This window comes from Oculina patagonica, unplaced genomic scaffold (genome assembly GCF_052425735.1).
Source record: "Oculina patagonica isolate OP01 unplaced genomic scaffold, crgOcupat unplaced4, whole genome shotgun sequence".
Lineage (NCBI taxonomy): Eukaryota > Metazoa > Cnidaria > Anthozoa > Scleractinia > Oculinidae > Oculina > Oculina patagonica.
The window spans coordinates 535,081-549,888 of NW_027558254.1; the positions used below are offsets into that span (position 1 = coordinate 535,081).

The window sequence follows — 14,808 nt, forward strand, 5'->3', positions numbered from 1 at the left end:
TATAGCTTCGAAATAAAAAAAACATAAGATGTGTGGCACTCAACTTTTGTTGACCGACTAGCCTCCTTAGTCCCTTCGTGTATAAAGGGGTTCTAGTCACGAAGCTTATCATATCCTTACAGCAACTAAAATGAAATGCATTCGTCATTTCCCCTTATCGGTGTTAACTATCGTATTTACTCGAACTGAAACAATAACAGGTCACAACAATTCCCCAAGCCCTAGAAAAACAAAAGTGGTAATGTTTACAACGGGTTTTTGGAAATTGAGGCCCTCGAGAGGTACTGGCTAACCGCAAATTATCAGTTTGCTTTCTACGTACCGGAACACTGCACACCATCTTCCGAGTAACCTTGAAGACAAGTACAGTTAAATGAGCCAAACGTGTTTATGCATTGCTCGTTCACGCTGCAGTTGTGTGCTCCATTTTGGCATTCATCTTCATCTGTATTAAAACCAATAAACAATTAATTTTTAACCAGAAGAGTCGCATTAAAATTAAATCGTAGACGACTACCGTCAAGAAATGGTTGCACAGCCTCAGCAGTCGATCTTCTCAAGGATCTTCAGTTAAAACAGAGCAATTGAGCTAAAACAAACCATAAATGTGCTACGTGGAGGTTTCAAATTATACTTTGTCATGTTTTTAGGTACGACGGTAGGCTTCTTCTCGGCTGTATCCAGTCCACGAGGGGTAAAAGTGGATTAGAAAGTATTGAAACTCATCCAAGATTTTTTCATGACGCCTTAAATTTAGTTGCAAATTAAACTATAGCTAACAAATAAAGTTCTTGCATATTTTTCATAAAAGGAAAGTTATTCTACAAAGTTACCTTCAATACAGCCATACAGCTCCACTCTCATTGTTATCTGTCCATGCCAACTTACTGGTCGAATACGGATAAAGCGTGCTATGACTGGTGGTTGAAGTTCATGGTAAACAATACTTTTCCAGTCTGTGTTGCCATCGAACGTCTGTGTAAACAATTTAACTTTATTTAACGTTGGAAAAATGTAACAGTTACACAATGGCAAGCCTGCAGCCCTTTCACTCGAGATCGACATAAAATCGGCAACGAAACTTGGCATTCTAGAGGTAAGAAAACCAGAGAGTGGGAAGCCCCTTATATCATGGATGAGTACTATTGGCCGCCAATTTACCCATATTTCAGACCTAGGCCCAGTTGTTCCAGGGGTGGACAACATTATCTACGGGATTAATCACTTTCCAGTGGATAAGTGTTAACAAAACATACTGTGCTACCCACTGATCGGGATAGTGATTTATCCCGCGGTTGATAGCGATATCCATGGCCACCTCTTGAACAACTGGAGCCAGTTAAACAACAAATGATAAATGGAAACATAAATGTCCGTGTGCTGCGTGGCACTTGTCAAAGTACAAAGTTAAAAAAATTCCCACTAGATGAGTTGTAAGGGCTTGATAAACAATTCAAAATTCCATACGTTTAGGGCTCAGCCCTTCATCAGTGGAAAGTCACTTTCCACTGATGAAGGGCTGAGCCCGAAACGTATGTAACTTGAACTGTTGAAGGCACTTACTACTCATTTAGTGCCAACTTTTTTGAATTATTTACTAGTTATACCACTGCTGGAAAGCAGCACTGTTAACGGATAAGGCATGTTTCCATTTTTTAAAACTATTTGGGCAATCAGTAAGTAATTCGAATCTATTTGAAATGTCTTCATTTATACAAAAATACGTAGAGGTGAGCGAAAAGGTGACTTGGGAACACCTGGTATCGCCATGAAGGAAAACACCAATAATAAAAATACTGCTTTGGCTCATTCTGGGCTTACTTCACCTTGATAGCACTTTGTCCCTGTTCACTGTAGTATTGCAAGCTCAATTCATCGTTACCGTATTGCAGATTGTACGTTTTTACCCAATAAGCGACCTGGTCTCTTCCTTGGGTCGCTACTCCTGTTATATTGGCGAATCTGTTACCCAGATATATCTGCAGCCATTGATTTATATCATTTCTGGTTGCTGTCCAAGCTCCTGCTAGGTTGCTTGCTGGAAAGTGCAGTCTGCCTTGGATGGCGTGGTGACCGTCATATTCAGTAGATGCAGTAATTTTATCGTCTGAAAGTACACCGTCTTCCATGCCGAGTGGCCCTATACATTCTAAATGAAGATATAAAATGAAATGTGATTTCACCTCTTCTATACAGTCTACAGTCAACTCTCTCTTTACGGACACCTCTATAAGACGGACACCTCCATAAGACGGACACCTGGTTATGGTCCCTGCCGTTTTTCAGTCATTTTACTGTAAGAAAACTCTCTGTAAGACGGACACCTCTCTAAGACGGACAACGGACACTTTGAAACCGCCAACGGACACGCACAAAAAGTTATTTTAAGTGACTAATACTTCAAAACTTGTTATCGACATATAGCATAGTAGGTCAGCGCCTTTAGAATACCAAAATACCGCTAAAACGCATTACTCCTTTTCTTAAACTTGTATATGGGAACCAAAATTTCAGTTTTCTACTTACAGTATTAGCGTTTGTTATTAACAAACAAGTTGAATTTCTGATATTATTTTAGTTCCACTTTATAGGTTTTGCTAACGTAAGCGACTAAAAACAGACGTGCACTCGTTGCGCATAGCCGTTTAGCTTTATCGTCTCAAAATGTCTGGTGTCACGTTACCTCGACTCTCTATAAGGCGGACACCTCTCTAAGACAGACAGTTGGGGCCGTTCCCGACGGTGTCCGTCTTAGAGAGAGTTGACTGTATACAGTGCTTGGTGTACAGTAAGCGAGGCAGGCATTATTTTTCTTGTTAGATTGGGGTTGAAGGGTGGTAAGGGGCCCTGGGGAGTGCACTGGGGCCACCAGGTGTACTTCGCAAATGCCAGGAAATGCCCACCGTGTCATAGGCTCTGCCACCAAGTCGGCTGTCGCATGTCCTCGGCATAACCCTGGTAATGCAGTTGTACTGCAGCTGAGCGACAACGGCAAAAGGCGGGTATCCGGCGCCTTTCAAATAACGGGATATTGTGGCTAAGGGAAGGACACCCTGACAGAAAACCCCTGTCCTCCAGGTTGGGGGTTGGGTATGGGGCCAATCCCCCCATCCCGTAAAAATTATTGATTACGGAAACCGGAAATTCTAATATGCAATGTTACTTAGGGAGCAGCACAACCACTTGCCTGACTCCAAAGGATGATTTTATCATATGGGAGGATGGGTTAATGACGGGAACAGGTGTAAGCCGAAAGGAAGCCTGTTCTCTGAGGGAGTCGTTGGCTTCACCCAAGTCTATTATGAAGATAGGAACGTGGAACGTCAGAACGATGTACCAAATAGGAAAAACCGCAGTTGTAGCAAGAGAGATGAGGAAATATGACATCGATGTACTGGGAATCAGCGAGTGCAGATGGGCTGGTTTTGGGCGAATGAGGACACAAACAAGCGAAACTTTGCTGTATTCGGAAAGGGACGATGACGCACACCTGAGAGGTGTCGCCATGTTGTTAAGTAGAAAGGCAGCCAGCTGTCAAATTTCCTGGTCACCTGTGAATGATCGAATTATCACGGCACGGTTCAACTCACGATATATTAGAACTAGCATTGTTCAAGTGTATGCCCCCACAAACGATGCGGATGAAGAGGCGAAAGATGTCTTCTATGAGCAGGTGCAAAACGTCCTTGACAAAATACCAAAACATGATAGAGTGATCTTGATGGGGGATTGGAATGCGAAGGTTGGGGATAAACAAGATGGGGAAGAAGGAGTGGTGGGCCGCCATGGACTGCATGGGGAAAGGTCAGAGAATGGCAAACGCTTCGTCGAATTGTGTGCAAGCAACAATATGGTCATCACAACAACTTAGTTTCCACACAAGGATATCCACAAGCACACATGGGTATCACCAGACACCCGCACCAAGAACCAGATTGATCATGTGGCTGTCTGTGGAAAGTTTAGAAGATCGGTGCTAGACACCCGTGCATTTCGTGGGGCCGATGCCAACAGTGATCACCACTTAGTCGTCGCAAAGATCAAGTTGCGGCTGTGCAGAGTGGAGAAGAAGGCAAACAGATTGAAGAAGTACAACACCGCCAAACTCAAAGTGCCTGATGTGGCCCAGAAATTTAAAATCGACCTTCGAAATAGGTTCAGCTGCCTGGCAGATGATAAAGCTAACAACAGTGATGACCAAGCTCAAGTCCAAGATCTGGAAGATGACTGGAACAAGATCAAGGAAACGTACCAAAAGACAGCTGAAAAGGTTCTGGGGTTTCGGTCAAGGTCAAACAAACCATGGATTAGTGCTGAGAGTTGGAAGGAAATAGACAACAGGAGAGAGCTGAAAAGGAAAATAGATTCCACCAGGTCAGAAAGGGCTAAGCAACAGCTTAGAAACGCATATTCAGCCAAAGACAAGGAGATGAAGAAACAGATAAGAATGACTGGGCAGAGAAGGTCGCCGAGGAAGCACAGAAAGCCGCGGAGCAGGGCAACCTCAAAACAGTCTATGATGCTACCAGAAAACTGTCAACCACGAAGGGCAAGAACATAGACATGATAAAGAGCAAAGATGGAGTGCTGCTGACAAAACAAGATGAAATTCAAAAACGTTGGAAGGAGCATTTCCTTGAAGTTTTGAATCGTCCAGCACCTGAGGATACAGGAGAGGTTGATGAGGAGGTTGAATCTGAATCGGAAATTGATGTTGATGTACCAACAAAGGCAGAAATTTCCGCTGCTCTTAAAGAGATGAAGACCGGTACGGCTGGGGGAGTTGATAGTCTGACCTTTGAGATTCAAAAGGGGGACTTGGAGACTTCCGTGGATGTCTTGTATTACTTCCTGCATAAGGTGTGGGCGCAAGAGCAAATACCGAAGGACTGGCAGCGAGGATTGATAGTGAAACTGCCAAAGAAAGGCGATCTAACCGAATGCAAAAACTGGAGGGGCGTAACGCTTATGGTGGTGGCAGCAAAAGTTCTGGGCAGAATCATAATCACACGTATAAGGGATGGAATTGATAATAGACTGCGTCAAGAACAGGCAGGCTTCAGAAAGGGCCGTGGTACAACGGGGCAAATATTTATACCGCGCAATATCATTGAACAGTGTATTGAATGGAACGCCAACCTCTATGTGTGCTTCGTTGACTTCGAGAAAGCATTTGATTCTGTAGATCGTGCTGTACTGTGGAGGATTATGAGAAGCTACGGCATTCCTGAGAAGATTGTGAAGATGGTGAAAGTGATGTACAGTGGAAGTGAGTGTGCAGTAACGGATGGGTCAGGTGTGTATGATTGGTTTGAGATCAAGACCGGTGTTAAACAGGGTTGCTGTATGTCTGGGTTTCTTTTCCTGCTTGTTGTGGACTGGGTTATAAGGAAGACCACCGAACATGGGAACACAGGCATCAGATGGAAGTTCAACAACTTTCTAGAAGATCTTGATTTTGCCGACGACCTAGCCCTGATCTCAAGCAGTGGAAGGCATATCCAGGCTAAAGTCAGCAACCTGGAACGATATGCAAAAATGACAGGCCTCAGTATCAATACAGCAAAGACCATGATGATGAGCTGGAACAACCCCGCAGGCAGAAATGTCCAGATCGATGGAAAAGAGCTAGATGAGGTGTCAAAATTTGTTTATCTAGGAGGAACAGTGACCCAGGAAGGGGGTTCAGACGAAGACATCAAAAGCAGACTTCGAAAAGCCAGAGCAGCATTCAGCAAGCTTATAAACATATGGAAGAGCAGCCAGCTGAAACTAAAAACTAAGCTGAAGATATTTAAGTCCAATGTTGTATCTGTCCTGTTATACGGATGTGAAACTTGGCGTATGACTAAACGAGATGCGACCAAGCTGGACGTATTTCTGTATAAAAGTCTGAGAAGGATTATGAAGATCTATTGGCCTATGAAAATATCAAACGAGGAGATTCGAAATCGAGCTAACATCAACACCATTAGTGAGCAAATCTTCCGGCGGCGCTGGAAGTTCATCGGCCACATCCTCAGAATGGATCCAAGCAAACATCCCAAGACGGCATTAACATGGGCCCCTTGACATGGACTTGGCGAAGAACTACCGAAAGAGAAAGAGCGGCTTTGGGTTTCGGCTCGTGGAACCGTGCAGCATGGCGGAGGAAAATGTCCGGCCCTATGCCCACTTAGGGCTTTGGCAATAACTCAAGTAAGTCATACAGTCTATACAGTGCTTGGTGTACAGTAAGCGAGGCAGGCATTATTTTTCTTGTTAGATAGCAGAAACATCGGCTACACTTGCACTTCCCTAGAAAAGTAAAGGGACATCAATCAGTTGATCTCTCGTACCCTATTGATACGTAGACATAATTAAGTTCAATCTGTGCATTGAGAGCACATGGACCGTTCATGTAAATTTATTGTTCCCTACGAAGTCATACTGTTGTTAAATCCAGGAAGGTCGCTAAATTGAGACCGTGCCCTTCATACGAAAACAAAATGCTTGAAGTGACAACATGAAAATATTTTGCATTCTCGTTTGCACATGCACGAGAAACCTTTTATAAAATACCTTGAAAACATCCGTAGAGCTCTACCCTCATTGATACGCCAACATACCAAGCAACTGGTCGGAAACGGATGTAACGTGCCCTGATTGGTGGCTTAAGTTCATGATAAACGATAGTGTTCTGGTCTGTGTTTCCAACAAATTCCTAAATTAATGATGAGAAAAAATTTGAGGAAAATTAACATCCGCATTACGCGTTATAAGGACTAAGTTATTACAAAGGAAATATTTAACAATTGGTTCATGCTTTAGCGTGCTCCATCGAGTTATGGAGCACGCGGGAAGTTTGAAGAGCACGAAGGAAGTGTAAGAGTTGCCCGAGGCGATAGCCGAGGGCAACTCTAGCTTCTTGAGTGCTCTCCAAAGTTCCCAAGTGCTCTATAACTCGATGGAGCACAGCTAAAAGCATGAACCAATTGTTTTATAACAAAAAAAAACTGAAAAAAACCTGTGTTTATTGTTTGCAGTGTGAGAACATAAACTTACCAGTCAAGCAATAAATTACACATGTACAAGTTTACACGATTAGAGCGGTTTGTGTCAAATGGCTGATAAATTGAATAAACTTATACGGTGGCAGAGCAAAGGAAAAAAATGACGAAAACAGCAAATACTGCTGTTGATTCTGAGGTTAGTTTTCGCTGAATTAAAATTAAAATGTTTACTCCCGAGTGGAAGAAAATTAAAACAAAACTACCTCGAACAGCCGAACAGTTTCCAAGGGTTAAAAGAGTCAAAGAATTCGGTTGCATGCTTAGTTTTAAGTATTTTTGTGGACCGATTTTATTTGTAATTGATGTAAATAAACATTTATTTTTGAAAATGGTAGTTGAATGAAGCGCCCGAAGAAGTAAATTTTTCCCGAGCGGCAAAATCACAGAGCCGTAGACGCTTTGGTGTAATGATTAAAACGCGAAAACTTTCGAAAGGCAGCTAGTTTTTAGTGCCATCCAACTGTTGACATTCATGGTTGGCCCATTCTTCCACGTTAGGGCCGTGAAAAAACGATTTTCGTCCTTCGAGACTCGCAGGTTAGTTGTTGTTGTTTAAATGAAGAAAAGCACACAAACAACTTTGACGGCAAAATCGAATTTATTTTCTCTTTCGCTCTCCGTCTCGTAATAAGAAACAGCTTACCTTTTAACTCGTATCCTTGCAAAAATATCGAATGGATTCACATTTTCATATTCCGAAGATAATATGTCATCGCTTTCGCAAAACACAGCGTGTGAGCTTTACTCAGTGAGATTTTCACTCGTCGATTACGTCATCAGCGTGCTCCATCGGGATTTTGAGCACGCTTACGTATACTGAATTTGATTGCGCTGCTCCGCTAGCTATGTTATAATATCAAATGTAAACGCTCAAACCCATTGATGACTAGTATGAGAAATTATCCAATGATAGCGATGCATGTGGTTCACTTGTTATTGTTGGCGTTGTTGTTGTTCCTCCTTGTGATGTTTTGTGGAATTCAGAATGTTACAATTTAAGTCGCGTTAATTTCAAAGACCTTAATTTACTGAAGCGTTTATTTCCTATAACAAGGTGTTCGCCGAGAATCACTTTTCCTTCTGCGAATAATTGTTCAGCCAAATACTTGACGCGTGTCACTAAATCTTGGTATTGTCCGTTTAACATGACAAAAAATGGGCGTGGAGCTCACTTTACCTTTTTTGAGCTTCGATCTTGTTCCGTGTAGTAAGCGAAGTTCTCTCCGTAGTCACTGTACTGGAGATTGTATTTGGTAACCCAATGGCATGCACCACTTCTACCCTGTGTTGCAACGCCCGTTATCAGAGTTTGATTCCCAAGGTAAATCTGGAGCCATTGATTGCCATCATTAGACCCCGCTGTCCACGCTCCCTCTTTGACTCCGGATTTCAAAAAGTTCAGTCTTCCCTGGACAGCAGCATGATTCGGACTCAATTCCGAAGAGGCACTGATTTGTCCACCAGAGACTCCACCGTCTTCCATTCCAAGAGATTTATGACATGGTAGAGGCTCTACGTTAACAGTAAAACGACAGACCTTACAATATATAGCTTCGAAATAAACAATACATAAGATGTGTGGCACTCAACTTTTGTTGACCGACTAGCCTCCTTAGTCCCTTCGTGTATAGAGGGGTTCTAGTCACGAAGCTTATCATATCCTTACAGCAACTAAAATGAAATGCATTCGTCATTTCCCCTTATCGGTGTTAACTACCGTATTTACTCGAACTGAAACAATAACAGGTCACAACAATTCTCCAAGCCCTAGAAAAACAAAAGTGGTAGTGTTTACAACGGGTTTTTGGAAATTGAGGCCCTCGAGAGGTACTGGCTAACCGCAAATTATCAGTTTGCCTTCTACGTACCGGAACACTGCACACCATCTTCCGAGTAACCTTGAAGACAAGTACAGTTAAATGAGCCAAACGTGTTTATGCATTGCTCGTTCACGCTGCAGTTGTGTGCTCCATTTTGGCATTCATCTTCATCTGTATTAAAACCAATAAACAATTAATTTTTAACCAGAAGAGTCGCATTAAAATTAAATCGTAGACGACTACCGTCAAGAAATGGTTGCACAGCCTCAGCAGTCGATCTTCTCAAGGATCTACAGTTAAAACAGAGCAATTGAGCTAAAACAAACCATAAATGTGCTACGTGGAGGTTTCAAATTATACTTTGTCATGTTTTTAGGTACGACGGTAGGCTTCCTCTCGGCTGTATCCAGTCCACGAGGGGTAAAAGTGGATTAGAAAGTATTGAAACTCATCCAGGATTTTTTCATGACCCCTTAAATTTAGTTGCAAATTAAACTATAGCTAACAAATAAAGTTCTTGCATATTTTTCATAAAAGAAAAGTTATTCTACAAAGTTACCTTTAATACAGCCATACAGCTCCGCTCTCATTGTTATCTGTCCATGCCAACTTACTGGTCGAATACGGATAAAGCGTGCTTTGACTGGTGGTTGAAGTTCATGGTAAACAATACTTTTCCAGTCTGTGTTGCCATCGAACGTCTGTGTAAATAATTTAACTTTATTTAACGTTGGAAAAATGTAACAGTTACACAATGGCAAGCCTGCAGCCCTTTCACTCGAGATCGACATAAAATCGGCAACGAAGCTTGGCATACTAGAGGTAAGAAAACCAGAGAGTGGGAAGCCCCTTATATCATGGATAAGTACTATTGGCCGCCAATTTACCCATATATCAGACCTAGGCCCAGTTGTTCCAGGGGTGGACAACATTATCTACGGGATTAATCACTTTCCAGTGGATAAGTGTTAACAAAACATACTGTGCTACGCACTCATCGGGATAGTGATTTATCCCGCGGTTGATAGCGATATCCATGGCCACCTCTTTAACAACTGGGGCCAGTTAAACCACAAATGATAAATGGAAACATAAATGTCCGTGTGCTGCGTAGCACTTGTCAAAGTACAAAGTTAAAAATGTTCTTACTAGATGAGTTGTAAGGGCTTGATAAACAATTCAAAATTCCATACGTTTAGGGCTCAGCCCTTCATCAGTGGAAAGTCACTTTCCACTGATGAAGGGCTGAGCCCGAAACGTATGTAACTTGAACTGTTGAAGGCACTTACTACTCATTTAGTGCCAACTTTTTTGAATTATTTACTAGTTATACCACTGCTGGAAGGCAGCACTGTTAACGGATAAGGCATGTTTCCATTTTTTAAAACTATTTGGGCAATCAGTAAGTAATTCGAATCTATTTGAAATGTCTTCATTTATACAAAAATACGTAGAGGTGAGCGAAAAGGTGACTTGGGAACACCTGGTATCGCCATGAAGGAAAACACCAATAATAAAAATACTGCTTTGGCTCATTCTGAGCTTACTTCACCTTGATAGCACTTTGTCCCTGTTCACTGTAGTATTGCAAGCTCAATTCATCGTTACCGTACTGCAGATTGTACGTTTTTACCCAATAAGCGACCTGGTCTCTTCCTTGGGTCGCTACTCCTGTTATATTGGCGAATCTGTTACCCAGATATATCTGCAGCCATTGATTTATATTAGTGGTGGATGCTACCCAAGCTCCTGCTAGGTTGCTTGCTGGAAAGTGCAGTCTGCCTTGGATGGCGTGGTGACCGTTATGTTCAGTAGATGCAGTAATTTTATCGTCTGAAAGTACACCGTCTTCCATGCCGAGTGGCCCTATACATTCTAAATGTAGATACAAAATAAAATGTGATTTCACCTCTTCTATACAGTGTATACAGTGCCTGGTGTACAGTAAGCGAGGCAGGCATTATTTTTCTTGTTAGATAGCAGAAACATCGGCTACACTTTCACTTCCCTAGAAAAGTAAAGGGACATCAATCAGTTGATCCCTCGTACCCTATTGATACGTAGACATAATTAAGTTCAACCTGTGCATTGAGAGCACATGGACCGTTCATGTAAATTTGATTGTTCCCTACGAAGTCATACTGTTGTTAAATCCAGGAAGGTCGCCAAATTGAGAGCGTGCGCTTCATACGAAAACAAAATGCTTGAAGTGACGACATGAAAATATTTTGCTTTCTCGTTTGCACATGCGCGAGAAACCTTTTATAAAATACCTTGAAAACATCCGTAGAGCTCTACCCTCATTGATACGCCAACATACCAAGCAACTGGTCGGAAACGGATGTAACGTGCCCTGATTGGTGGCTTAAGTTCATGATAAACGATAGTGTTCTGGTCTGTGTTTCCAACAAATTCCTAAATTAATGATGAGAAAAAATTTGAGGAAAATTAACATCCGCATTACGCGTTATAAGGACTAAGTTATTACAAAGGAAATATTATCAAATGTAAACGCTCAAACCCATTGATGACTAGTATGAGAAATTATCCAATGATAGCGATGTATGTGGTTCACTTGTTGTTGTTGGCGTTGTTGTTGTTCCTCCTTGTGATGTTTTGTGGAATTCAGAATGTTACAATTTAAGTCGCGTTAATTTCAAAGACCTTAATTTACTGGAGCGTTTATTTCCTATAACAAGGTGTTCGCCGAGAATCACTTTTCCTTCCGCGAATAATTGTTAAGCCAAATACTTGACACGTGTCACTAAATCTTGGTATTGTCCGTTTAACATGACAAAAAATGGGCGTGGAGCTCACTTTACCTTTTTTGAGCTTCGATCGTGTTCCGTGTAGTAAGCGAAGTTCACTCCGTAGTCACTGTACTGGAGATTGTATTTGGTAACCCAATGGCATGCACCACTTCTACCCTGTGTTGCAACGCCCGTTATCAGAGTTTGATTCCCAAGGTAAATCTGGAGCCATTGATTGCCATTATTAGAACCCGCTGTCCACGCTCCCTCTTTGACTCCGGATTTCAAAAAGTTCAGTCTTCCCTGGACAGCAGCATGATTCGGACTCAATTCCGAAGAGGCACTGATTTGTCCACCAGAGACTCCACCGTCTTCCATTCCAAGAGATTTATGACATGGTAGAGGCTCTATGTTAACAGTAAAACGACAGACCTTACAATATATAGCTTCGAAATAAACAATACATAAGATGTGTGGCACTCAACTTTTGTTGACCGACTAGCCTCCTTAGTCCCTTCGTGTATAGAGGGGTTCTAGTCACGAAGCTTATCATATCCTTACAGCAACTAAAATGAAATGCATTCGTCATTTCCCCTTATCGGTGTTAACTACCGTATTTACTCGAACTGAAACAATAACAGGTCACAACAATTCCCCAAGCCCTAGAAAAACAAAAGTGGTAGTGTTTACAACGGGTTTTTGGAAATTGAGGCCCTCGAGAGGTACTGGCTAACCGCAAATTATCAGTTTGCCTTCTACGTACCGGAACACTGCACACCATCTTCCGAGTAACCTTGAAGACAAGTACAGTTAAATGAGCCAAACGTGTTTATGCATTGCTCGTTCACGCTGCAGTTGTGTGCTCCATTTTGGCATTCATCTTCATCTGTATTAAAACCAATAAACAATTATTTTTTAACCAGAAGAGTCGCATTAAAATTAAATCGTAGACGACTACCGTCAAGAAATGGTTGCACAGCCTCAGCAGTCGATCTTCTCAAGGATCTACAGTTAAAACAGAGCAATTGAGCTAAAACAAACCATAAATGTGCTACGTGGAGGTTTCAAATTATACTGTGTCATGTTTTTAGGTACGACGGTAGGCTTCCTCTCGGCTGTATCCAGTCCACGAGGGGTAAAAGTGGATTAGAAAGTATTGAAACTCATCCAGGATTTTTTCATGACCCCTTAAATTTAGTTGCAAATTAAACTATAGCTAACAAATAAAGTTCTTGCATATTTTTCATAAAAGAAAAGTTATTCTACAAAGTTACCTTTAATACAGCCATACAGCTCCGCTCTCATTGTTATCTGTCCATGCCAACTTACTGGTCGAATACGGATAAAGCGTGCTATGACTGGTGGTTGAAGTTCATGGTAAACAATACTTTTCCAGTCTGTGTTGCCATCGAACGTCTGTGTAAATAATTTAACTTTATTTAACGTTGGAAAAATGTAACAGTTACACAATGGCAAGCCTGCAGCCCTTTCACTCGAGATCGACATAAAATCGGCAACGAAGCTTGGCATACTAGAGGTAAGAAAACCAGAGAGTGGGAAGCCCCTTATATCATGGATAAGTACTATTGGCCGCCAATTTACCCATATATCAGACCTAGGCCCAGTTGTTCCAGGGGTGGACAACATTATCTACGGGATTAATCACTTTCCAGTGGATAAGTGTTAACAAAACATACTGTGCTACCCACTGATCGGGATAGTGATCTATCCCGCGGTTGATAGCGATATCCATGGCCACCTCTTGAACAACTGGGGCCAGTTAAACCACAAATGATAAATGGAAACATAAATGTCCGTGTGCTGCGTAGCACTTGTCAAAGTACAAAGTTAAAAAGTTACCACTAGATGAGTTGTAAGGGCCTGAAAAACAATTCAAAATTCCATACGTATAGGGCTCAGTCCTTCATCAGTGGAAAGTCACTTTCCTCTAATGAAGGGCTGAGCCCGAAACGTATGTAACTTGAACTGTTGAAGGCACTGACTACTCATTTAGTGCGAACTTTTTTGAATTATTTACTAGTTATACCACTGCTGGAAAGCAGCACTGTTTAATATACAATCTTCGTTCACTGTCCAAAATCCACGCGCGCCATTGGTTAAAATCGAGCACGTGATTTTCCTTTACCTTTCGTCAGCAAACTCCAACAGTGCAGTATTGACAATAATGCACAAAAATCGTGCATTATTGAAAATGTCTTCAGCTTCAAGGCTTGCAAAAGTGGAAGAAAAAGATATTCCTCAAATTATCAACGATTCAATACCAAAAAATACCAAGAAGAAAACAACCTGGAGTGTTTTCATTTTCAAAGGTAAACTGAAGCTGAATTTTTTGTGTGCGATTGACTTGCTGGCTTGCAATTGTAAAAGCGATCGGCTCACCTTGAACAAGCTTCTCGCTGACTGTATTTATGAACGACTCCAGCTAAAGAACAATTTAATGGACCATTTTGAGCTTTATTTATTTTTCAGCTTATTTTGGATTTCTGTATTATTGATCTTTACAGCCTGCATGCATAATTATGTACTACTCAAATTCTTATTATTATTCATTAAAAGTCTAGTTCAAAGTTCGGTGAATCGTGTTTTTCTTGCAGTGTACTCAGATTGTATATTAAAAGGGTTAGAGACTGTTAGTTCGTGTTTTGTTGACAAATACACGCACTTGCTGGCCGCACAATGAACTCGAAATTTTTAATACTGCACTCGGCTACGCCTCGTGCAGTATTGAAAATTTCTCGTTCATTGTGTGGAGAGCGTGCGTGTATTTGTCAACAAAACACTCACAACAGTCTCTAACCCATAATTATAACGGATAAAGCATGTTACCATTTTTTAAAACTATTTGGGCAATCAGTAAGTAATTCGAATCTATTTGAAATGTCTTCATTTATACAAAAATACGTAGAGGTGAGCGAAAAGGTGACTTGGGAACACCTGGTATCGCCATGAAGGAAAACACCAATAATAAAAATACTGCTTTGGCTCATTCTGAGCTTACTTCACCTTGATTGCACTTTGTCCCTGTTCACTGTAGTATTGCAAGCTCAATTCATCGTTACCGTACTGCAGATTGTACGTTTTTACCCAATAAGCGATCTGGTCTCTTCCTTGGGTCGCTACTCCTGTTATATTGGCGAATCTGTTACCCAGATATATCTGCAGCCA

At 41.5% G+C, this 14,808-nt stretch overlaps 2 protein-coding genes across 2 annotated transcripts in view; both read right to left on the reverse strand.

The window, feature by feature from the left end:
* Window positions 1-451, reverse strand: part of LOC144640643 (polycystin family receptor for egg jelly-like) — a 37,568-nt gene extending 37,117 nt beyond the window's left edge. Inside the window, exon 1 of the mRNA XM_078499735.1 lies at window positions 323-451. The gene's annotated coding sequence lies outside the window, so the exon portion shown is untranslated. The remainder of the gene's footprint in view (window positions 1-322) is intronic.
* On the reverse strand, window positions 202-14,761 carry LOC144640668 (uncharacterized). Its single transcript, XM_078499759.1, has 14 exons — window positions 14,647-14,761; window positions 12,897-13,038; window positions 12,386-12,508; window positions 11,695-12,029; window positions 11,146-11,287; window positions 10,425-10,747; window positions 9,432-9,573; window positions 8,921-9,043; window positions 8,230-8,564; window positions 6,562-6,703; window positions 1,827-2,149; window positions 834-975; window positions 323-445; window positions 202-221 (listed from the first exon to the last, which is right to left on the reverse strand). Exons 2-14 carry the CDS (start codon window positions 12,925-12,927, stop codon window positions 202-204), a joined length of 2,304 nt encoding a protein of 767 aa, XP_078355885.1. The 5' UTR covers window positions 12,928-13,038; window positions 14,647-14,761.
* Window positions 14,762-14,808: the final 47 nt, after the last annotated feature.

Excerpts from the sequence above, each read along its gene's own strand:
- LOC144640668 (XM_078499759.1), bottom strand. The coding sequence starts at position 12,927 with ATGAGAGCGGAGCTGTATGGCTGTATTAAAG. Across the intron at positions 12,030-12,385 it reads AGATGGTGTGCAGTGTTCCG|AGCCTCTACCATGTCATAAA; the intron begins GTACGTAGAAGG and ends CTGTTAACATAG. Across the intron at positions 11,288-11,694 it reads ACGATCGAAGCTCAAAAAAG|GAATTTGTTGGAAACACAGA; the intron begins GTAAAGTGAGCT and ends TCATTAATTTAG.